This window comes from Macrotis lagotis, chromosome X, assembly GCF_037893015.1.
Source record: "Macrotis lagotis isolate mMagLag1 chromosome X, bilby.v1.9.chrom.fasta, whole genome shotgun sequence".
NCBI lineage: Eukaryota > Metazoa > Chordata > Mammalia > Peramelemorphia > Peramelidae > Macrotis > Macrotis lagotis.
Window position 1 is genome coordinate 180,060,082 of NC_133666.1, and position 26,372 is coordinate 180,086,453.

General features: G+C 32.4%; 1 protein-coding gene across 2 annotated transcripts in view; it reads right to left on the reverse strand.

Annotated features, from left to right (window-relative positions):
* CNTNAP4 (contactin associated protein family member 4) overlaps positions 1-26,372 on the reverse strand; it is a 588,793-nt gene that overhangs the window by 17,934 nt on the left and 544,487 nt on the right. For both annotated transcript variants that reach the window (XM_074208780.1, XM_074208782.1), the window contains exons 18-21: positions 15,243-15,482; positions 11,880-12,104; positions 9,353-9,486; positions 8,289-8,376 (exon numbers count right to left, since the gene is read on the reverse strand). In XM_074208780.1, the coding sequence (XP_074064881.1) occupies positions 8,289-8,376; positions 9,353-9,486; positions 11,880-12,104; positions 15,243-15,482 (687 nt within the window). The remainder of the gene's footprint in view (positions 1-8,288; positions 8,377-9,352; positions 9,487-11,879; positions 12,105-15,242; positions 15,483-26,372) is intronic.

Consider the following 26,372-nt stretch of genomic DNA (forward strand, 5'->3'; position numbering starts at 1 on the left):
TGCAAAATGGATGATTCTGGCTATATTTTGCACTAATAAAAAGCAATTTAGCCAAGATTAGAAGGAAGGCAGAAAGTTGGGAAACAACTTTTACAGTTATTGTTTCTGATAAAAGAATCATTTCTAAAATATATAGAAAACAGATTAAAATTTATAATATTAAAAGCAATTTCCTAATTGATAAATGGTCAAAGAATAAGAACAATCAGTTTGCAGAAGAAGAAACTAAAGCTATTTATAGTCATATAAAAAAAATATACCATCTCTCACCTATCAGATTGGCTGAGATGGCAAAAATTAAAAAATGATCAATGGAAGAGGATGTGGGAAAATTAGGACATTAATGCATTGTATGTGGAGTTGTGAACAGATCCAATAATTCTGGAAAGCAATATGGAACTATGACCAAAGAGCAATAAAATTTATCATATCCTTTCATCCAGCAATACCAATACTAGGTCTATATTCCAAAGAAATCATAGAAAAGCAGTGAAAGTCTTACATGTTCAAAAATATTTATAGCACCTCTTTTTGTGGAAGCAAAGAACTAGAAATTGAGAGAATACTCATCAATTGGGGAATAGCTGATAGTATATGAATGCTATGAAGTATTATTGTTTTATAAGAAATCATGAGTGATTGAACTTTAGAAAAGCATAAAAAGACTTGCATGAACTGATGCTGAGTGAAGTGAACAGAACCAAAAGAACATTGTACACATTAATAATATTGTGAGATGATCAACCATGATGGATGGAGCACCTCTCAGCAGTTCAGAGACCTATGATAAACCTAAGAGACCTGCTATGGACAATGACATCCACATTCAGAGAAAAAAAAATAAAACACAACTGTGGAGTCTGAATATAGAGCAGAGTATACAATGCTCACTTAAAAAAACTTTTATGCTTTTCCTTTCTCTCTCATAGTTATTTTTCCCTTTAGTTCTAATTCCTCTTTCATAATTTTACAAATATGTAAATATGTTAAACAGGAATGTATATGTACAACTTTTATTAGACTGTTAGCTTCCATGGAGAGGATGCAGGTAAGGGTGAGTGGTAGAAAAATGTGGAACTCAAAAATCTGCAAGTGAATGAATATTGCAAAACCATCATTGCATGTAATTGGAGAAATAAAACATAGTTTCAATGAAAAAAAGTCAGAGAGGGTAAAAAACTGAAACAAATCAAAATAAAATGAAACAGAAAAACCTCGGAAGTACTAATCATTATAGGATCTTAGAAATTATCTAGTTTAACCTCTTAATTTCTCACTTGAGAAAACTGAGTCCAACAGATGTGAATTTTCCCAGTATCACTTAGGTAGTGAGTAACATATCGCTTACTCTGTTCACTGAGGAATGATAGTTAAAGGAACAGGAAGTGCTAAAAGTAACAAAGTAAGAAAAGTTTCTCAATCTCAGGACCAGAAAGAACTAGGTTCTGTCTGTCTCTGACACAGACTGGATCTTTGACTTTTGGGAAATTTCTCAATTTTCCAAGCAATTATTTAGGATCTTAGAAATGCTAATCTGCATTGAAAGTGTGAGTTTCCTCGTTTTAGAGTTGTATTTATTAATAAAATCACAAGACTAGTATCTCCTTTCCCTATCAACTGCCACTGAGGCAATAATACACTAAATGCAAAGGTGGCACAATTGGATACAGTGTAGAGACTTAAGTAATTCAGAAAGGATGTCATCTTCCTGAGTTCAAATATAGCCTTAAACTCCTCCTAGTTGTATGACCCTGGGCAAATCATTTAGCCCTATTTACTACACAATCTCTCATCTGTAAAATAAACCGGAGAAGGAAAAGGCAAAGCACTCCAGGATCTCTGCCAAGAAAACTTCAAATGGGTTCATGAAGAGTTAGACAAGACTCAACAACAATAATTATCAACACTACTACAGCACTCCGTAATTATGTAATCCTATCCAGTGACTAAAGATAAAGCAAACTAAACTGAAATGAATCAATTGACATTTTCACTATGAAAGAAATAAGATAAAAGAAAAGTTCAGCAAAAGAGAAAAATATAAATATGAGATTCAACATCATAGAGGTAATATTTAAAGCCTTCTTAAAATAAAGTAGCCCAGAATAATATATTTTCTTAACTGGTCTTAGTTTTTATATGGGCAGGCTTTTGAATGTAATATAATAGTTTCTGATGTTTTTATTGTCTTGAAGACTTATAAAACACGTTTACATACATTTCATTTCAATTCTCAAAACAAATCTGCAAAGAAATTACTATAGGTTGCAAAAAATATGAAAAGATATAATTATTCCCATTTTACAGTTGAAGGAATTGAGACTTAATGAGACTAAATAACATTCATCTTCACAAAATTAGCAATTATTAGAGAAAACTCTGAAAGTTCTTTCAGAATTAAAAGGTGCACATCAAGTGCATATCTGGAATTGGGTTATATACCTGTCATGGAAGGACAAGCCTATCTAGACTAATGGCTCATCATAAGATTGGTTTGGGCTGATTTTTTTTTTTATCACAATTCTTGAACACCATTTGTTTTACAATAGAGGGTGTGGTCTAAATGGAAGGGGAGCTGACACCAGTCAAATTACAGGCTCTCGAAATACTGAAGTTTTAAATACCTTTTAAAATTCTGAACTTATTTTGGGATAAGACAAATATAGTCAAATCCATGAATTTTTCATAAACGTCATTAATCATCACCACTCAAAGATTGTGCCTACAAGACTAAAGTTACCTTGAAGATTTGTCTAGGCATTTGGTTTCGCATTTTCAACTCACACAGAGTCATATCATAGACCCAGATAGAAGATAAATAAATGTAATTAAGTAGAGAATGTTTTGGGCAGACAATGCAGTTCTCTGCAGTGAAATCTCTCATTGTAAAGGACAGTTACTTCTTCCTCTAAACATGACTCAGAACCATTGCCACTTATCTTATTAACTTGCATTTAGACACAATTTTGTCTCTTTAGCTAAACCTTACAGTTAGAAAAATGCTAGTCGTTTTTCTTTTTCTGTTTTGGAAAAATTAATAATGTAAACAATTGTTTGTACACGCCGCACATATACTAAGTCCTTTATAAATATTTTCTTTTTTTAGCTATAGAACTCAGGGATTCAGCTGCAAATGATTTCTATTTGACAGTTGAAGTCACTGAGGCAAATATAACTTAATTGACCTGCCCAGAGTTATATACTCAAGAGAGTTTCTAAGATGAGATTTGAACTCAGATTTTCTGGATTTGAGGCAAGGACTTTTAACAACTCCATTGCCAAGCAACAAAATAATTTCATAAGTGCAAGAAGAGCTGGTAAAATTTCCTCTGTCATGATGGGTCAGCATTTTTTCTGAAATTTTTTATCTTGAAATAATTTTCTGAGAGGTAAGGAGAGTTTAGGAGATTTGACCAATATCATGTAGTCAATATGTGTCAGAGCTAGGAACTGAAATGAAGTATTTCTGACTCTCAGACCTGGCCTCTCTCCATTATTCTAGAGCATCTTTTATGTTACTACATCGAAAAATATAGATCTCATTATATCTCCAACTCCAGTTCACATAAAGCCTTAAAATAATGTTATTTTTCATTAAATGTATTGTTTTTGGGGCAGCTAGGTGGCATAGTGGATAAAGCACCGGCCTTGGAGTCAAGAGTACCTGGGTTCAAATCCAGTCTCAGACACTTAATAATTACCTAGCTGTGTGGCCTTGGGCAAGCCACTTAACCCCATTTGCCTTGAAAAAACCTAAAAGAAAATAAAAAAAAATAAATGTATTGTTTTTTTATTTTAAAGATATCTTAATTTCCATAAGTGGCATATAATTCAGTCCATTTTCTTTGTTTTTGTTTTGTTTTTTGTTTTCTTTCTCAAGGCAAGGGGTTAAGTGACTTGCCCGAGGTCATACAGCTAGGTAATTATTAAGTCTCTGAGGCTGGAATTGAAGTCAGGTCCTCCTGACTCTAGGGCCACTACTCTATCCATTGCTCCATCAAGTTAGCCTATCATTGGAGAAAACTGAAAGTTCTTTCAAAATTAAAAAGTGCACATCAAGTGCACATCTGGAATTGGCCTATATACCTGTCATGGAAGGACAAGCCCATGTACATTAAAATCTCATCATAAGATTGGTTAGGGGTGATTTTTTTTATAACAATTCTTGAACACCATCTGTTATACTGTAGAGGGTGTGGTCTAAATGGAAGGGGAGCTGACACCAGTCAAATTACAGGCTCTGGAAATACTGAAGTTTTAAATATCTTTTAAAATTCTGAACTTATTTTGGGATAAGACAAATATAGTCAAATCCATGAATGTGATATTATATTTAAATATATTATTTTGTTAACATCATAAATTTCTAATTAGTAGACTGGATTAAATATTTCTAAAAGAAATATTTTCAACTGAAGATGTTCAACTATGTCAAACAAAAATAATATCAGAATGAAGAGAAGGTATAAGCTTACTCAATTTTCTATTTTTAGTAATTTCTTAATTATTAGTTGCTTAAAATGTTTTTTTGTTATAAAGAATTGCTTTTTAGGAATTCACATGATACAATGGAAAGACTATTAGATCTGGAGTCAGATTTTTGTCTCTGATACTTATAATCTGTGTATCAGTTGGCCAAATCAGTTTAATAAACTGTGTCTAAGTTTCCTATCTGGAAATTAAGATGTTTGAACAAGATGACCTTTGTGGTCCCTTTTAGATTTGTGATTTTTGTGGCTGGCAGAATGACAACTACAAAATTTTTGAGCTTTTATAATTTGTCATAAAAGAAACAAAATGTTCTCTTCTATTTTTTTTGTTTTGTGTTTAAACATCTGTTCCTGGCAAAGTGCTTTCCATTGAACCACAACAATGAGAAAGAGATGGAATGAAAGAAAGGAAGAGAGAAGGGGGAGAGAGAGAGAGAGAGAGAGAGAGAGAGAGAGAGAGAGAGAGAGAGAGAAAGAGAGAGAGAGAAGTAAAGAAGGAAGAGGAGGAAGAAAAAGAAGAAGAAAGAAGAAAGAAAAGAAGAAGAGGAAGAAGAAGAAGAAGAAGAAGAAGAAGAAGAAGAAGAAGAAGAAGAAGAAGAAGGAAAGGGGAGAAAGGAGGGGCTAGAACAGGTTGTATAATATTGTGAAAAAAGTGCTCGAAATCATTATTGATTAGAGAAATGTAAATTAAAACAATGTTGAGGTAACACCTCACACCTATCAGATTGACTAATATTATAGAAAAGAAAAATGATAAATGTTGGAGAGGATGTGGGAAAAATAGGACACTAAACCACTTTTGGAAGAGTTGTAAACTGATCTAATCTTTCTGGAGTGCAATTTGGAACTCTAATCAAAGGACAATAAAACTGTGCATACCTTTTGATCCAGCAATACCAGTACTGAGTCTGTATCCCAAAGAGATCATAAGAAGAAAAAAGTGCAACATATTTATAGTAACTCTTTTTGTGTTGGCAAAGAACTGGAAATTGTGGGATGCCCATCAGTTAGGGAATGGCTGAACAAGTTGTGGTATGTGAATATAATGGAATACTACTGTTTTATAATAAATGATAAGCAGGTAGATTTCAGAAAAGCCCAGAAAGACTTACATAAAATGATGTTGAGTGAAGTGAGTAGAACTAGGAGAGCATTGTATAGCTTAACAGTAATATTGTGTGATGAACAACTTTGATAAACTTAAGTCTTTTCAGCAACACAGCAAAGAGAATTCCAAAAGATTTTTGATGGAAAATGCCATCCACATCCAGAGAAAGAACTGTGGATTCTGAATGCAGATCAAAGCATACAGTATTCACTCTATTAAATTTGTTATTTTTTTTCTTTCTTGTAACTTTTCCCTTTTATTCCAATTCTTCTTTCACAACATGACCAATATGGAAATATGTTCAACATATTCTAAATAATTTATATTAGATTTCTTGCTTTTTGGGGGAAGGGGAAGAAAAATTTGAAACTCAAAATCTTAGAAAAATGAATTTTGAAAATTATCTTTACATAAAACTGAAAAAAATAAACCACTATTCAGTGGGGAAAAGAAGAAACTTTTGGGGCAAATTCTCCACAAAGGGGTGAATGGATTAACTCACAGCTACACCAGGAGAGCACAAATGTGACTGTTTTCATGCAATCCCCCTTCAGAACTTGTCATTGCTTCTTGACTAATGTGAAGAAATGTGTGGTAGAACTTCAGAGTTGTTTTAATATATATTTCTCTAATTATTAGTGAATTGGCATTAATTAATGCTTAATATTTTTACATATGGTTGTTGATAGCTTGGTTAGTTTCCTTTCATCATCTATCTGTTGAAGAATGGTTTTTGGTTTTTTCATGTTCTTTTATAGGTAAGATTACTAATACCTAGCATGATAATTTAAATGGTAGAACAAGGAGTATACATTTCCTAGCTTTTAGGTCCTTCACTACACAATAGTACTGTGTTAAGACACTCAGAAAACTGAATTCAAACCATCTACATGACTATTAAAATTTTATGAGATTTTATAAAATTGAAAAGAAAAATTTTTTCCCTATAAATTTACAAAGTATGACACAGGTCAAATATAGTTATTAAAATTTTAATACAAAGACTACACTTTTCTAACTAAAGTTATATTTTAGTGAGTCACCTCCAACCAAAATCTGGTTTAATCTTCAAAATAGCATCATAAAACATAAAATGTTAGATTTGTTAATAATCATATATTTTTATTAAATCCAAATTATAAGGCTACTAATCATTCTTCCACCTTAATAGTTTAACCTATATTATTGTCTATATGTAAATTGCTATTTTCAGTTTAGCCTCTTCTATATTACTTTGCAAATCATCATTTGTTCCATAAAAATTATATACATGGAGAATAGTGAAATTCAACATTTCCCTTATTTAGAGAACATGCAGCTATACTTTTAATGGCTGTCTCAAAGACCATGACATCATGGAGGTGATACCGTGACAAGCAAGTGAATTTAACTTGAGCTAAGTGGTGCTATGCTAAGTCACCAGCCTCATTTTCTACTCCAGAGTCATCTGGTCCAGCAGTCAAATATGAATTAGGATAACTGAATGCAATATAATCAGGGTTAAGTGACTTTCCCAAGGTCACACAGTGAATAAGTGTCAAGGATTTGAGACTGGATTTGAATTCAGGTCCTCCACTCCAGGGCTAGCTGCCCTAATTTTTGCTAGGGAGCTTATAAACATTGGATAAACTTATAAAAAACCTAGTCATCATCCTTTTTGGTTTTCTATTTTGATTATTCAACAAAACTATGCTCACTCAGGAAGTCTCAGTTTTGCGGAATATATATATATATATATATATATATATATATATATATATATATATATATATATATATATAAGGAAAGAGAATAAAGATTAATGAGTCAAAATACAAGTACTGAAAAGGTCAACACTATTTTTTTTTACTTATATTGCCCAAAATAAACTAGGTTACAAATAACTGCTAACCCAGAAATAAGAAGTAGGCAGCAAAATCATGTTCTCATTTTCACTGTTGGGGTAAATGTCAATGGTGTTTATGTTTTCTTTTTTCTTAAAAAAAGAAAACTTCTAAAAAATCAATTTTGTTCTTGTGGTAAGCATTAGAAAATGAGAAAAAAAGAGAAAAAAGAAAGACATTGATATTATGATTCTAAAATGATGATTATATTTTTGAATGTTGTAATCAGGAGAATTTGGAAGGAATAAGGGCTAAACTTCTAGAGGGCATATAAGCAGAACAGGCTGCAATCACAAAACCTCCATCAGCTACATTACAGTAGAAAAAAAAAAAAACAGGACCTCTTGCCATTTCCCAGGGTATATTCATTAGCAGAAAGAAAACAAACAGCTGCTTCTCTTTATCTTTTCCTTTCAAATGTTCTAACCTTGGCTTCAGACGATAGTTTCTGGATTTGGAAACTGATTAATAAATAATCTGTGGTCTTTATTCCTCCTTTGATCATAGCTCTTCTTTTTTGGAGGATAAGCAAAATACCATGTTTCATTATGTTTGATTGCCAAATGAGAGAGATAAGTGTGAAATTATTTTTAATGGAATACACTTGCTCATTTTACAGGAAGCACTTATCCATGATTACATGTGCACTCTGACAGAAGTATAGTTTCTACCTTGATTGTCATTCACTATATAATTAAATTGAAGACAAGGAATTTCTTTCAAAAAGATTAGTGTTTTTTGTGTGAGTAACATAACACTTTTGATCTGTGCTTTTTTGGGGGGGAAAGAGTTCTTTCTCCTACTTACCTAAAATCTTGCCAAGAACAAGGGATTTGATTGCGTTGAATTCTAGACCAGAGGACAGGGTGACTTGCTCTCTTGGATTCTGGTTAATCTACAAAGTTGTTTTCCAAAAGAAAACAATAACAGTACAGATGACAATTTGTTGCTAGAAGGAAGAGAAGCCAAAGAAGACTGGTATACAGAAATAAACAGTTGGTAATGTTACTAAAATAACTAAAGAATGAATCATTAAGATAAAGAAAAGTGTTTCATAATCAAGTACATAACAAACATGAGCAATTTTAATCTTTACTGAAACATTGTTTTAAGTACTTATCATTTTGAGGGAGGGGAATTATTCTTCTACTTTAGAAAAAATGTATCAGGTTTTTTTTTTTAATTTCCTTGTGTGCATTGTATTATCTTGTAAGTACTAGAATAAAAATGTGTTTTTTAAAAAGATAAAAGCTCCTACTTCTCTTAAAAGGAAACTTTAAAATCATACAATTAAATTTTATTCTAAACCAATAAATAAATGTTTCTGCCAGTGCTCATAATAATTCATTGCCCAGTCCTGGCTCATATATTTATAATTTTATTTATAATAGAATCATGAGTATTTCTCTTCCCACTGGATGTTTTTCATTTCAAGATAACTACACATATGTTATAAGCTAGTCTTCTCATAGACATCATAAAGTCAATAAGGAAGAAATTAGTTTTCTTAAAAAGTCATACATTTTTATAATGTAAAAATGAATTTTTGTAACAAAATTCCCATAGTATTTTTGCTCCAAGTAATCCAATGAGGCTATTTTCTCTTGTATAGCAATTATTAATCAATTCCATGTGCAAGAGGCCAGAAATATTTGTTCACCAGAAAAAAAGGAAACAAGTACAGGAAAAAATGACATTTTTAACATTAAACAATAGTGCCAATAGATTTGCATTTCCCCAGAAGAGTAGACTGAAAATGATTCTGTCCATAAGCTAAGAAAAGGCCTTGAGTAGAAGCAGTTTGAAGAGGAATAATTATTGAATTTTCTCTTAGGTAGTATGTCCTGGGTATCAATCTTCCTTAAATTTACCTCTACAAAGAGTACACCTTCCTCTCTGTTAATCTTCACGTGGTGAAGCTGCCCATCAGCCATGTTTTTGAAATTGCTGTTAAAAACATCTGGCTCTTGATGACTATCTAATTTGTACCTGATCTGCAAACTTCCTAGAGGAAAAACAAAAATTATATTTTAGGGCCAATATTATTTACACAACAGTCTATGTAGAATCTATAATTTTTTTTATTCCAGAAAAGACAATGCTGTTTCCAATCTCTTCAATATAATTTATTTGTATGTTTCATTTCTCAACCATATATCTCTTCTCTTCTCCAACATAAGCATGATATTCCCAGATGATCACTTCCTATAATAGTTATTAATTTATGAAATACACTAACATTATCATTTCCTGAGTGGATGTGAAATCTTAGATTTTTTCAATAGCATTGGTAGGGGAAACATTATGTAGTACTAATTTTTGAGGAAACTAGGGTAGAACCCTGCTCTATTACTTATAACCTATGGAAATTTGAGTAAGACACTTAATTTTCTGGCTCCCAATGTTGTTATATATAAAGTGAAAGGGTTGAACTAGATTACCTCTAAAGTTCCTTCCGACTGCGATCTTATAAATTAAAGGGTGGCCAATAGATAGTCTGTTACAATTTCTTTATGAACTATGCTATGAAAGGAAAATGGTGATTGTGTGTGTGTGTGTGTGGGTGGGTGTATTTGTGTGTCTGTGTGTAAAATTATTACAACAAATTCTAGCATCTAACAGATGAAATGTACAGTCTGGTTAATCAAAGTAGAATTCTTAGCAGCATAATAATAACCACATGAGGTTCACAAGGAAATTTCCTAAAAATTAGGGAAATGTATGAAAATTATTCCAGATGGCCACACTCACAGACTTCAGGATGAAACTATATGGAAATGAACAGTTTCAGACACGCTGTACCCTCAAAGCTAATACTACTGATTCACCTGCAGAGAGCCAATTAATTTGCTTCACAGGATATCTTCCCAACTTAGTTTTCTCTCTCCTTAGTTAACCTCAGAACTCAAAAGAAAACACAAAAATACTAATTTTATCTTGTTTTCAGAACTCCTATTAATACAAATTCAGCTTCCTAACCAGTTCATAAATTTGTTCATAGAATTTTTTTTGAGAGGGGAGGGATTACGTGAACCTTTACCTTTGAGTGGATTTAAATCTCATAGAAGAAACTTCTTACAATAATGCAAATGAATACTCATTTAAAATGTATATCATTAGAGAGTTGCCTGAGTCACTAAGGAATTATGGGCTTTGCTTGGATCCAACTCTTCTTGATTCCATGTCTTGTCATCTATCCACTATATCATGTTGCTTTTCTTGTTAATAGAATTTTTCATCTTTAAACAAGAAAAAGGTGGTGGGGGTGGGGTGAGAATTTTAACAAATGAAAACTCTAAAAGTAAATTTTCTCAAATATATGAGACTAAAAAGCAGAAGTCAAAGGGAAAAGTCAGGTGTCCATGTCTATCAAGAACTGATCTCCTGGGGTGGCTAGGTGGCACAGTGGATAAAGCACCTGGCCCTGGAGTCAGGAGTACCTGGGTTCAAATCTGATCTCAGACAATTAACAATGACCTAGCTGTATGGCCTTGGGCAAGCCACTTAACTCCATTTGCCTTGCAAAAACCTAAAAATAAAAAAGAACTGATCTCCCTTTTTCCTTAACTTCTTAAATGAGACATTTTACTAGACCTCACTAATGGTGTATAATAACAATCTATTATAAAAGTTCATGGCTAACAGATTCTTATCATATTCAGTGAAGGAATAATTTTAAAAAATCCCTTGTTTAGAAAGTTAGAAGACAGGTCCATCCATCACCAGAAGTAGGCAGACAGTTAATATGAAACCTGTTAGCCAGAAATTTCTGTGGAATTATTTAAGTTGTCAATTATAGCCTTAATTTTCCTGATAACAATCCAATATTACTGAGTAATGTCACTATTTTTCCAAACATAGGAAATAGACTGGATGTCTTTTCTTAGTAATGGTTAATGACATTACTGATATTCCAACTAATGGTAGCCAAGTATCAAGGCTTAAAATAAATTTTACATGTCTTACATTTGGTAAATGTGGAAAATTATATGTACTTAATATTTTATATTAATGTCTACATTGCTACATTGTCTACTGTCTACATCACTCTTTATGAAATATTTGCCAAATATATCTGACATATTTTTAAAAGAACTTTAAAATTGAATTCAGCTTATATTTTTATCAAAAATGCATACAATAATAAAACATAGTTAACAGAAAAATGTTAAACTATCAGAGTTTAATAGATGAAAAAAACCCTGATTAAATCATTGAAATGATACTTCTTTATGGAAATAAATATATCGGCTATTATTGAAAAATGAAGTCAATGGTTATAAAATATTATTTGAAGAGCATATTTTTAGAGTCAAAGATAATGTAAAAACTGACAAGATCAATATTTCTAATTTTCTCATTTAATTTATTTTTGGCCACCATTAAAAAGGAACTTACCATTTTTGGCAAGAATAACTGAAAGGTATTCCTTATAGAAGGAGCCTACATAAAGTAGCAAGCTTGGAGTCCGCGTTGTTCGAAAGCTAAATGTGATAGTTTCTTTGATTAGTGTCATATCACCATGAAATGAAGCAGCATGAGAACTAGAATTTTTACTTAAGGTGTAATATTCTTGAAAATTGTAAGTCACTGAGGAGCCAGATCCAAAATATGCAGAAATCTCTGAAATGACAATCAAATTATTATGTTACATAATTTGGCTATGTATAACATTTTCCATTTTCCTGTACTTAAAGCATGTCTCCAGCATCCACAAAACACTGTGACATAAAACAGTAGCATTTTTTTATTAATTCAGTCCCTTCACTAGTTTTTAAAATATCTTAAAATATCAGTTGAAAACACAAGTATTGAACTCCCCCATATAGCATAAATCTGTGAACTCCTATCATGAGAATAGAGCAGAAAACAGTTTTTATTTCAAGTCATTTCCCTCCCATTTCTTTCTCTCTTGATTCTTTATTGATATCCTTAACTCCTCTGTGTAACTATTACTTCAAATGTGGCATGTACTATATTCCTAGAAATTAAGGAAAAGTAAGAAGGTTATTTCTCTACTCTGAAGATGAACTCCTAAAAACGGTCTTTTTTTAATCAAAGCAACTTATGATTTTCATTTCTATTCTTTCCTTTGTGTTGAAAGCGACCTAAAATTAAGTTAGTTATGGCATCAATCCAAGAAGAGGTGAAATCTATCCAGAAGCATAAATTCTGCAATAGAATTTGTTTCTCTGGAATTAAGATGAAAAACTTATGCATGATGTCTTCACTTTTTTTAAAATTTCTTTTAAATAACAAACTCTCAAACCTAAGAAATACACTATTAAATTAAGCACAAAGAGAAATGTCAGATGATTTTTAGTAGAATGGGAGTTTGGAAAGGGGATTATCTGCTGTTTAATAGTATTCTGGCAATACTTTTTTTCTAATATGATAAATAATCAAGTAAAATTATAAATTAGGAAAGAATCTCATTAGACAATCTAGCAATAATTATATTCCCCTAACACTTCAGGATCATTTTCTTATCACCTACAATATACTACTTAATGTCTCATACAACATTTGGTTGCAAAATAACATTTAAATTGCAATTGGAAAAGGGGAATTGGGAATCATTTAGAAAATTAGATGAACACACATAAACTAGTGGGCACAATTGAATTCTGCTCTGACTTATGAACACTGTAACTAGTATTGAGAATATCTTCCTTATTTGTTGGCATGTATTTTTTGGAGGTGGTGGAGGGAATGCATGATTAACAGGACAGTTTGGACAGCATTTTACTACTTAAGTTACACATACCTACTTCTCTGGAAATTCTGGGTTGTTTCAGTTTTGTACCTAATGTGAAAACCTTCAGAAAAAGCATATTCCTGTTTCTTTATTAAGGCACAGAGCTGGACTCAGGAAGTCCATGCCAGTGGAACACAAGTCCAACTGTTTCCTAACAAGATGGAATGGTTTTCTTTATGTGTCAAGTAAGAGACTATCAGAAAAGACATGCATTACCAGTCCCCCGAGCCAGTTAAATTTAGCAATGATCATCTCCAGAATGTTGACCACTAGGTGGTAGTTTCTGTTATTTATATTGTTTCATTTCTTTTTCTTTAATTTAAGAGGGTGGAGGCTCACTGCAACCCTGAGAAGCACAAGAGGGATTATAATGTGTTCATGGAAACTAAATCAAGAATTCTTAATCTGGAATTTTTTTTTTTTTTGGTAACTATTTCAATGTAGTTTTCTTTGTAATCCTATGTATTTCATTTTATGCATTAAAAAACATTATTCTAAGTAGGGTCTATAGGTTTCACAGATGCCCACAATAAAGGTTAAGAACATCTGACTTCTATGGATTTAAAAAAAAATCACAGATGTCCAGAATGTTCTTTTGTTTAAAGAAAACAAAAGAAAATGTGATAAATATATAGAGACACTAATATAAAATTAGTGAACTTTGTCTCAGTCTTTCAATTTTCTTTTTTGAAAAATGTTTTTTAACAAATATTGTATTTGTTTTCCCAACTACATAAAATGGTGGGTTTTATCAATCATTTTATTCTGCAAGGTTTTAAGTTTTACAATTTTTCTCCTTCTTTTCTTACCCTCTTCCCTCCCCTGACAGAAAGCAATCTGATATAGGCTTTACATTTGTAACCTACTAAACATAGATCGATACTGAATATGAGAGAAGAACCAGATCCAAAAGGAATTAAGAAAACATTAGAGAGAACAAAATGACATAGTACATAAAACAACTTTTAAAAATCGAAGATAATAAGTTTTGGTCTTCATTTAAAGTCCACAGTTCCTTCTATTAAAATTAGTCTTTCAAATTTCAATAAAGGGTGATAAAAATTTAATATTTAGATATGACCTAGGGATAAGGACTAGACCTAAGGTTTCATTGGCAGAGCAAAATCCTGGATGAGGAAACTCCCTCTACCAAAATATACATAAATTCTTTTTCTTAGAGAACTATGTAGAGTGCTGAGAGGTTGGGTAACGTGGCCCTATATCTCTGTGTATGGACAGGAAAATTTGAAACTGCATTTTTTGACATCAAGGTCAATTCTTTATTCACTAACCTTATCTTTCTTGTGTGAGTAATAAAGATCTATACTGATGAGAGACAGAGATGCCTGATAAATTTGATATCATAGCCATTCCATTTTTCTTCTCCTCAAATAACTGACTTTGAATTGAGCCAACAGACAGATTTAAAAAAAAAGATTAAAGTAATAGCGGTTGCTCAACATATTCTGAAATGAATGGTCTAAGTGTCTCAGTCTCATCCCATATGAATATTTAATGGGAAAAGTATTTAGGCTTTTGGTTGAAATATTTGGTTGGCAAGGAAAAAAACAATGCTTTCTAAATCTTCTCCCATGACTGAAAGTCATTACCACAAATAACAATGATGCTTTTAATGATTTTAAAAGTAGAGAATTGTCAGATGGGGCAAATTGTTAATAACCACATTACTTGAAAGCATCAGCTTTAGCTAGAAAAGGAGATTGTACATATAATCCCTAGAGAAACCCATAGGGAATGAATATCATGATTTAACAGCATTAGCTACTGTCTTTTCAAGAATACAGTTACATTTTTTCCTCATTAAATAGAAATGCTTTCAAAATAGGTATTTTGGAAAAAGAATTTAGAAAGCAAGTAGAAGATTCATTCAAATAAGGGCACAAAATGAGTTGTTCATCCTAACACAAGACACATCTTGTTTGTACTGATATAATTTCCCTGCATTTTTCCCCTTATTTGTTCATTTTTTTTTTCATCCTTACCATTCAAGCAGAATGGCCCACTGTATGCAGAGAAGCTACAGTCACAAGAGAATCCACTGTGCTTTTCTTTGCATTTTCCTCCATTGTGGCATAAATTCCCATAGCTGCTGCAGTGTCCTGGACACCCTGGGTCCACTTCTGGGGTGATCTTGGCCCTTGCTTCCAAATCCAGGGCTATCCCATTCAACTGTAAAGATCGAATACATCCCAGAAATCCTTTCTGCCGGGAGGGTGTCCCACCTGTAATTCAAATACTGTAATTGAGCCAAACTCCTAAGAATTTCACTCTCAAACAATAAGGATGCATTTTCAAAATTAAGAGTCTTTAAAAGTATCTTCAATATTAAATATCAGTACACATAGAGAGAGTCAACTAACTGTCCATGCTGAAAGATTATGTGGCAACTAATAAAATAGATTGGGCAAGGTTTTTCTGAAAATGCTCCTAAACTAGAAGTTCTTTTATTTTCATTTTGACTAAGTAAAAACAAAGCCTAATATATATATGGAAACTCACTATAAGTTACTATCAAGACAGTTTTAATGATGAAAAAATACTTAAAGTTCTAATGATACTGGAGACTAATTTGAAAGACAAAGAGTTGATGCTGGGTTGATTTCTATATTATTGCTATTTTCAGGAATTACACTTTTATATTTAGAATTTGATGTTAAAGAATGAGACAGTTGAACTTCTACCTTTTTGCCTAGGGAAAGGGAGCTAGACAGGTTTCAGTGTATCTGATGGAAAAAGGAAAAAAAAAAGTCCCAGGCTACCTTGAATATTCACTATGTTTGGAATTATGCTTCAATGGCAGGATTGCTTGTGCTCAAACAAAAATTCAGCTCACATTCTCTATTTTTAAAAAAATTATTTATTTAAGGCAATGGGGTTAAAGCAACTTAGCCTAAGGTCATACAGCTAGACTATTATTAAGTGTCCGATGTTGGATTTGAACTCAGGTCCTCCTGACTCCTCAGTTGGTGTTCTATCCACTGTACTACCTAGCTGCCCCACCAGCTCACTTTCTTTTTTTTTTTTTGCAAGGCAAATGGGGTTAAGTGACTTGCCCAAAGTCACACAGCTAGGTGATTATTAAGTCTCTGAGGTCGGATTTGGATTCAGGTCTTCCTGAATCCAGGGCCAGTGATCCACTGCACCACCTAGCTACCCCTCACTTTCTCAAAAGAAAGCAACTGTCCACATGAGGTAGCTAGGTGGCGCAGTGGATAGAGTGAAAAACCTAGAATCTGGAAAAGTTGAGTCCACATTTAACTTCAGAAACTTAGGTCTCTGACCCTGGGCAAGTCACAACCCCTATCAGACTTAGTTTCTATCTTATAAAAAGGGGATGACAATATTATCACATTGATGATATGAGAGTCAAGAATAAAATATTTGTAAAGCCCCCTGTGAATCTTAACTAGAAGTGTCAATCTTATAATTTGCAGTTTACATGTGGTTTGCAAAAAACTCTTGAGTGTTGCTGCAGCACACTGTAATATAATTAGGAAGTTTTAACAAAATAAATATATAACACAAAATAGATAATGTCGAAGTGTGATTTTCTAAGTCAATATGTAGACAATTGGTTTCCATTTTTATTTGAGTTTGATACCACCATTTTAAGGGCTAAAAAAATAAGTACCATTATTATTCTGCTGCATATCCTTTGCTTTGATGTACAACTAAATATCACTCTTAGACAATGAAAACTTAAAATTCTGACAAACATATCACTGATAATTTTATATCACTATTAAGAATGCATTGAGGAGCAACTAGATGGCACAGTAAATTGAACATTACTTGAAAAATTCACTGTCAATGTTTCTTTGTGTGTGTGTGTGTGTGTGTGTGTGTGTGTGTGTGTGTGTGTGTGCCCAAGAGCTAGATTTTACTTTTAGGCCTATCTAGTTTCAGGACTAGCAAATTATGGCCCGTGGCTCAAATCTGACCCATCACCCTTTTTGTTTAACTATCAAGCTAAGAATAGTTTTTACATTTTCACCATTTAATTTATATTTACAATTTAAATTATGTAAATTGTTCTTAAATTGTTAAATATAAATTAAATTAATAATTTTATTTAAAAATCTAAATGCTATGGACCATATAGTAAAAAGAAATTGGTTGGATTAGGTCCACAAGTCTTGGTTTACCCATTCCTATCCTATTTCATAAACTGGGGTAAATATATGGTATTTATTTTCCTTACCCCATTTTATTTACTTTAAATTCTTTTAAAAATAGATTCAGGGTGCAGCTAGGTGGTGCAGTGGATATGAGCACTGGCTTTGGAGTCAGGAGTACCTGGGTTCAAATCTGACCTCAGACACTTAATAATTACCTAGCCATGTGGCCTTGGGCAAGCCACTTAACCCCGTTGCCTTGAAAAATCTAAAAAAAAATAGATTCAGGAAGATATATATATATATATATATATATATATATATCTCAAATATATTTGCACCAGCCTTTGTTAAATTTGTTAAGGGTGTTGCTTCTTGTCAGGTCAAGAACCCACTATCTTATATTTTAACTTGTAGTACAGATATTTTAGTACCACTTTTTGTAGACAGCTATTTAGTCAACTGTTAACTTCCCAATTAAGTTTTCTATTCTGCATCTCTTGCCTTCAATGGACAATAATCAGGAAAACACATCTGGTACTCTATGGTCTTTGGTTTCTTATCCAGTACTTCATTATCCTTGGGAATACATTTTAGATTCCTTTTGGTAGTTTAATTTTTGAGCACATGAGTCAAAGTGTGTAGTTATCATCCATTTGGTTAAAGCTTTGGGAATTCTCACTCTTGTCTTGAATACATGCCCAGGAAGATACCAAATACCTGCCTTAGTATCCCTTTATTGAATGCCTTCTCATTTGAAAGCTTATAGGACTAAATGATAAAATTCTTTGGAGGAAAAGTAATTTCTTCATCCTCATAACATCTAACCCCTCCTCTTCATGAAGAGCATCAAATCTATTTTAAGATCTAATTATACAGTTTTTTTCCCTTCTAGTTCTCTTTTCTATATTATTCTAATATTCTTCAATATCCCACTGTGAGAGAAGTCTCCTCTACTTTTTTCCTACTGATATTTCACTTCTGTTTCTTTTAGAAACATGTCCTTCTCTCTAACAACTTAGGGTATGGAGAAGTTTATGTTCAGTCCCTTTGGAGGGATAGCAGTCTCCAAATAGAATACAAATAATAGTCATTTGGCTATGGCAGAAATGCAAACATTTCATGTTTAATTTAAGTCACTGAGCAATTTCCTCTACACTCCATCCTGGTTCATTTTTTCAGCCTTGTTTTCTTTACTTTTCTTTTTAATTACATAAAACTATATGGGTGTTTTATATTAATCTTAAGCATCTCCCTATTTTCTTTAATGGCCAAACTTCATCTTTTTAAAATGGCACCTAATTGAAGCAGTGGATAAATTGCCAAGATGAAGTAAGAAATATTCTTCTTTGTGAGTCAAAACTTGCCTCACAATTTCACTAACTGTGTGATCCTGGAAAACTCGCTTCACTCTGTTTATCTCAGTCTCCTCATCTGTAAAATATACAAGAAAAGGAAATGACAACCCACTACAGTATTTTTGCTAAGAAAACCCCAAATGGTATCACAAAGAGTCAGACAGGATTCAAAAATGACTGAACAATGAATTACCTTATAAAAATTTAACAACCCCATTCAACTCTCTTTCCAATAGGGTGTTAAAAATAAATAAGATATTTTGGAAGATGGATCAACAGTGATAACTTTATTTGATAACTCTTTGACAAGTGGAACTTCAAGGTTTCTGAATGAGGAGTTGTATAAGAGAAAAGAAAATCATGTGGGTAACTTGGAGGGACTTGAACTAGTGAAGTACATAGAAAGGAAAATTTGACAAATCTTGGAAGAAATTGAGGAGAATTTGGAGAAATAATCATCTCCAGGATCAGATATAGGTTCAGATTCTAATGTCAAGTTGGAGGAATATCAGTGTCAAGGTCAATTAAAGAGGCTATAAATAAACAAGTATTATGGACATTAAGGATGCTAAAATGGAAAGGAAATGTTTCTTGGGTTCAAGAATCTTACTTTTTTATTTTTGGAAATTCATCAATATCATTAAAAAAATAAACCAGCAAAAGGCAAATTACCAATAATCATTTTCATGAACAATGAAGAGTACGCCTGTACAATATCCACATTTAAGGAGCTTACATTCTTTTAAGGAATCAAGTATAATTGATCAAAATAACAATTATAGAACTTGAACAGACTTTTATTTGTTTTGTAAAAATATTTCAGTATTTTTAGTCTCTTCTGAAGGAAACAAGAATCTTGTAATTTCATTTTTTTAAATGCTCTCACTGAAATTTTGGTTGCAAAATAGTCTTTAATCAAATTCAACCCTTTCAATTTACAAAGGAGAAAATAGGCAAAGATATGATATGTGACTTGCAAGCATCACATGACTTGTATCTGAATTGATATTTGAATCTAAGATGCCCTACCTTCAGGTTTAGCCCCTTTTTATTTCATCATTCTGAAATCAATCTGAAATAAATACAAGTAAATTGGGAAGCACTGGGGAACATGAGCAGTTGAAGGGACCAAGAAACACTTTGTGCAGGAAGTCAATGAAGCAGTTTTGAACAAAAAAAGATTCTAAGGCAGAAGAACGAAAAAGAATCAAGTAAAAGAATCTAGTATAGAATGTGAAGAAAAGCAAGATGCCTAGTTTGCTTGGAGCTTAGACTGAAGGAAACAGAGTAATGTGTATCAAGATTTGAAGGGTGATTTGAGGGCAGATTATGATGAAAACAAAGTCAAACAGAGGAGTATCTATTTGATCATAAAGGCAATACAAAGGTATTGAAATTTATTGAACAGGTGAATAATCTGGACAGAACTGCAGGTACTTCATTTAGTAGCTATGTGTTAGAGGGATTAGAGATAGAAATTTGAATCAGGGAAATTTATTAAGAGGATATTACAATAATCCAGGGTAGAGGAGATGAGGATCTTAGCTTCCTTGTGGAAGGAAAAGGATATGGGTTCAAGAGACATGTAAGGAAAAATAAGAAGATTAAAAACTAATTAGATATAAAAGCAATTGTGGATCTAGGAACGGCAGACCCTAGAGTTATTTGGTAGTTTATAGGTCAACCCCGGTTTTATAGTTTAGTCTCCAGAGTTTAAATCTGAGAGGTCTATGAAATCCATAGCCTAAGACAGCATGGTACTGTCTACGTAGATCCCAAGCTCAGCAAACCAGAAGTTTAGTCTATTGAAAAGATAATCTTAAAGGAGAGAGCTAACTAGGAAGATGCTACTATTTGTTTTTAAAGACATTGGTACCTATAGCTAGGATTATCTTGTAGAGGAAATCAGAATCTAAGATAAGAGACATTTTTTTTTCTTTTTACTGCTACAAGGCAATGATTCTTGCCTTTCCTAAAAGTACCAAAGATGGAAAAAGCCTAAGGATTTTAAGCCGAAAGAAACTGGTGATATCCAGTGTTTTCTTAAGGAACAGATTGCTAAGGATGTCAGCTGCGTCAAAAACTCAAAGGAGTTGAATGACATCCAGTTGAAAATTGTCTTCATTTGGCAGAATGGCATCTCATAGAAACTACACAACCATCAGATTATGCTTAGCAGAGCAGAATCAAGCAGAGATTGTAAGACTAGAAAGAAGCAAATTAATGAAGAGCAAATGAAATCATTAGAAGCTATAAATAGTTAGGCAGAACCAGGAGCATGAATTCACTCCCCCATGCATGAGCCACCTCACATGTGTTCTATCCATGTGCTTCTTCATCTACTTGGTTACACATCTTGACATATGTGTTCTTTTCATGTGTGTCCCTCCATGGTTATTCTTTACATATATATGGCCATTTTTCTCACTGATGAACATATTTGTAAGACTGTATGTCCTAGTTTATGGTGAAAATGTTTAGTTACTTATACCAGGTTGAGGATAGAATTTTTTAATCTCCAATATCAACAATTAAAAATCTTTGTTTTGAAGTTTATTTCCTCTAGCTGACTATCAGAAATAAATGTATTGATTTGGTATCATGAACTATGATATATAAAACAAGCACCTAGATTTTGACATTAGCAGTCTCTGTGTCACCTGCTCTTTTTCTTATGATATGCAAATTTAGTCTATTCATATTAATGTTATTTAAATGGAAAAATAGGCATATGACTTCATAATTACAATTTTGTTACATCTTTTTGTGGTTAAACTATCTGTTTCAAGGAAAAAATACAAAGAAATCTTGTAGTCAGTTGATTTTGTATACTCTGACATAAGTTCTAGATGGACGATGAAATAAGATAGAGTAAGATTCCACTTTATTTGAGAAGATCTTAATTTGATAAGTGACTGAAAAATTCCATTGTGAATTTACTCTATAATTGGAAGAGAAAGAGACTAGAACACTTTTCTCCCTACATAAGGACATAGAAATCTAGACTTGTGGAAATTAATAGAGGTTATAAAGTAGTATATTTTCTTTATTTAAAGACATGACTTTAAAGAGTTAATCAGTCTTTAATTAAATAGAATCAGCAATTTAATTAATCATAAAAATTTTCATTAGATATAACTTCTGTGAACAAATGTGAACATTTAAGTCTTAAGGGTTTTCCAGTGTATGTAAACTAATTAATAACTTTTCATTTAAATGTATTATTATGCTATAAACAGATTCAGTAAATAGGAAAAGATATAAGAATTTAATTAAATATTGTCATCTTTTTTCATTATAAGAGTAGGACAATATTAAAAGTGGTTTCATTTTGACTTATTGATTCATATCTAAAAGTCTTCATTTTACACTATAAAATCCTCAAAGAAATGATTAAATTTCATAGAGTTGACCATTAATTAACTATTTCATTTACTATGCAGGCATTTGCTGAGTTCTAAGTATTGATAAATGTTGCAAGAGATAAAAGATGAAGGTCAGTCCCTAAACTTAAGAAGTTTATAGTTAGTTGGGGAATTAAAACTTACTGTAAAGATCCATATAAGTCATTGATGTAATCCTAATGAGACAATAACACTTCTATATTTAGTATATGAGCTCTAATAAATACACTTTATTTATAAGCAGTCTGGCATGGGGGATATAACTGACAATGCAAGTCCGGGACACTTGGGTTCATGTTACAGCTCTGACTCATCCGGCTGGCCAAGGAAGTCATTTGATTGATCAGAGCCCCAGATAATTCTCTTACATTCTCAATAGCAAAACAGTCATCAATCTGCAATTGACATAAGGAGCTTTCTTAAGAATGAATTCCCTATACCAAAGATGCCAAACAACAGATAACAATCCCTAATACTACCCTGAACCAGATTAAAATGCAACTGAGAAATATTAACAAAATAGGAATAAAATTTTTAAAAATTGATAACATTACATTTGTAAACTAAATCATCAAATAGCCTGGAGGAACTTTTACATTTGCATACATGCCCTCATTTCTATTGAGTTTGACACCCCCTGGCCTATATCAGTGAAATTCCACATCCAAACTGATATAAGCAAAAAGTGCATTTGAGATGAATGATTTTTGCACAGTGATATCCCTTACCCTTCATTTAAAGAGATTATTTTCCAAAAAAGTGAAAAATCAAATGATTCAGATCCCTGTGGCAGCTATCATCATTCTCATGTCATTCGTTTTTCTTTAAAGGTTCAGTACCTTGTTCATAGTGCTATTCTCTATTTGGAGATTATCTTTTAAATATCTTAATTTCCCTTTAAACACCTTGATTTCCCCTTAAAATCTTGATTTTTCTGTGCATCAATCTCAGTTCCTATGACTTTTACCTCACTGCATATCAATGTCTGGTTAATAAGATTTTTGTTCTCATCATCAGCCAACTATCATCAACCAATCTGGAAATTATTTTATATGACTATAACTTCTTATCCCTTCATATTTTTTTCCGTATTTTATCCCTCATGAACCTACATCACAACCCCTAGTTAGTCAATACTTCGCTTCTTTCCCAGTTCATCATGCAATTCTGGCTTCAATTTCCTCTGAACTCTGGAAATAACTATATTCTTTCCTTCTGGGAGTTCCTTACTTCTATAAGAGTTAGTTTAATTTTTAACCTACTATCTGAGAACTTTCTTGATCCTTTCAATTGTTAATGATTTCTGAAAGAAATAAAAAGAAAAGAAGGAATAAAATAAGGAAAATGGAAGGAAGAAAGGAAGGAAGGAAGGAAGGAAGGAAAAGAAAAAAATAAAATTTTGTCTTTATAATTTATATGTGTTTTTTTGTATAAATGTTGTCCTACACTCCCTTCACTACAGAAAATAATCTCTCTGAGAGAGGGGACAATTTCATTTTTATTTCTGCAATCTCTATGATTAGTTAATTTTTTGGAACATGTAAATACTTAATCATTATTGAATTAAGTTTATAGCAGAGATAGGATATTGTACAGGGTTGCACAACTACTCTTATTTACTTTTCTCTATTGACTCATTGCCCAGATGGATTTCCCACTAGATTCATTCCCTATCCACTGTGGGAAATACTATCAAAGGATCTGTAATTTTCTTTATTCTTCTGTTAGCTCTCAGCTTCAGCTAGAGAGAGCACTTCTGGCAAAAATGTCCCATTGTTAGATTTACCTTTATCTCTCCTCTGGGGACATTTTCCCTTTAGTTGACTCTTCCAAACTTCATTTGCAGTAAGTACACCCAGACTAGCAAAGGCTTCTGACTAATAATGTTTATAAAGATAAATTTAATGTCTAACACAAAGAACTATATACAGATTTTTGTAAAGAAAAGCTAAAACTTCCATGACCAAAACAAGGAGAAAAAGGACGTTCAAGATTGCCACTTTGGAGTCTATAGTCCAGAGATTTCAATCACAAAACATCTCTCCCCAAATTCCTGAATCCTAGTCATTCTAATACACCTTGTTCTTAAAGTCTTTTTCCCTTTCTGTGGCAGTGATTGCTTCCACCTATATTTCTGTTTTTCCTACTCCATATGATTTTTATTTAAAATTTATCTTTCTTAAGAGCTATTCATTAGGTATAGGCTTCCTCTCCATGTCTGTCTCATAGATTCAATGAAATAAATTTTAAAGGTCACTCTGAAGCATGGGCTAGCATTCTTTGCAATATCAAGTTGCTTCCCTTTATTCAAAGCAATGATTCTCTTCTAAAAGGGGGGATAACTTAGTACAAGTTTTAGGGTTAATTTAGTGACTAGGTATCTATTTCTTTTCTGATACATAAGTCCTGAACTTTCAAGTTGAAATTATATTTACTCTAAATAGATAATAACAATTGCTAGTTATTAGCTTGACTATGTACTTTGAAATGATCAAATAGTTACAATCTAATACTTTAATATAATCAAGAAGCATTTACTTCAGGGGAAAGAGTATTTGTTTCCCAGTTCAAGGTCTTAGGTTCAAATCCTAACACATATTAATCATATGACCTTGGAGAAGTCACTTCACTCTTCTTAAAATGAAGTAGATTAGATTGTCACAAAGGTTTCTTTCATATTTATAATATTACTTATATATTTACAAACTTAAATTGTAAACTATTCTGCTAGAGATGAAAAATAGCTAAACCATGTTTTCAACTATAGTTTAATTATTATTAAGCCTTGGTTATTAACCTGATAGGACTGTTCCAGCAATACTTTTATATTATTGATATGATTAAGCAAATTTTGTCTCCTTTAATAGTCAAGTAATTCTTATATTTAAATGTTGCCTTAACTTTCTTCTTTCCAAGAGATACTCTCTCTCTTTTAGAAATTGTTTTCTGACATTATCATAGTATAACCAAAACCAATTTCAAAAAGCATTGTATTTCAAAATGTAGTTTGTTGAAGTGACAACTGCCCATGGCAGAAGCACATAAAAGTTTTACTTCACATAAGACTCAGCTAGATTCTTTGTTGATTGAGAGACAGGAAGAGTAGAAGTTTTTTTAATGAAAAAAATTACTAAAATTTTGTGAAGAACATAGAAAACAGAAAAAGGTATAGTACTACATGATGATGCACAATGTGACAAATACATTCATGTATTCTCACCTTCGCTCATTAATGTATTTAAGAAGGAATTGTTAAATGCCTACTATGTATCACTTACTATGGAAGGCACTAGGGACACAATAGTCCACACACATTTATAAAAAATGCCTACTATGTGTCAGGCCCTGTTTCATGTTCTTGGTCTAGAAAAAGAAGAATAAAAGACAACTATTGCCCTCTAAAATCTTGTATTCTTTTGAGGGAAAACATTTTTTCGGTAACTAAGACAATATAAAATATTGGATTATAGAATTATATGTTTATTGATTAAGAGCTGGAAGCAATCTCAAAGGCAATCTTGCAAAAGACTCTTGCTTTATATAAGGAAATACATAAAGCAAACACAAAATTATTTTTTAAAGTGGTGAGGACAACAATCAGGTAGGAGGTGATGCTTGAATTGAACCTTTAAAGACCCTCAGGATGCTGAAAGATAAAGAAGGAATGCATTCAAGGTAGATAGGCTAGTTTATATGAAAGCAAGGATGTAGGAGAAGGGATAGTCTACCAGCAGATCATCCTGTAAACCAATGATTAAATTAACAAAATGGGATTGTTAGAGGAGATGAAAGGAATTTTTAACAATTCCAGTTTGAGGCTAGCTAAGTGAAGCAATGGATAAAAGTATTGGGTCTGAAGTCAGGAAGAATCATTTTCCTCAGTTTAAATCTGTTCTCAGTTATTTACAAGTTATGAGACCCTAAGCAAGTCATTTAATCCTATTTGCCTCACTTTCCTCATCTGTAAAATGAACTGGAGAAAGAAGTGGCAAACCATTCCAGTTTCTTTGCCAAGAAAACACCATCTGGGGACACAAAAGACAGGCATGACTGAAAACAACTGAACAACAACACTGTCAACTGCTTTTACAAATATTATCTCATTTGATGTTCACATCAACCAAGGGCGATAGGTGCTACTGTTACCTCCACTTTACAGTTGAAGAAGATGAAGAAGAAAGAAATTAAGTTCAAGTTCACCCACTAGGTGGGCTATAATCTGAACCAGATTTGAA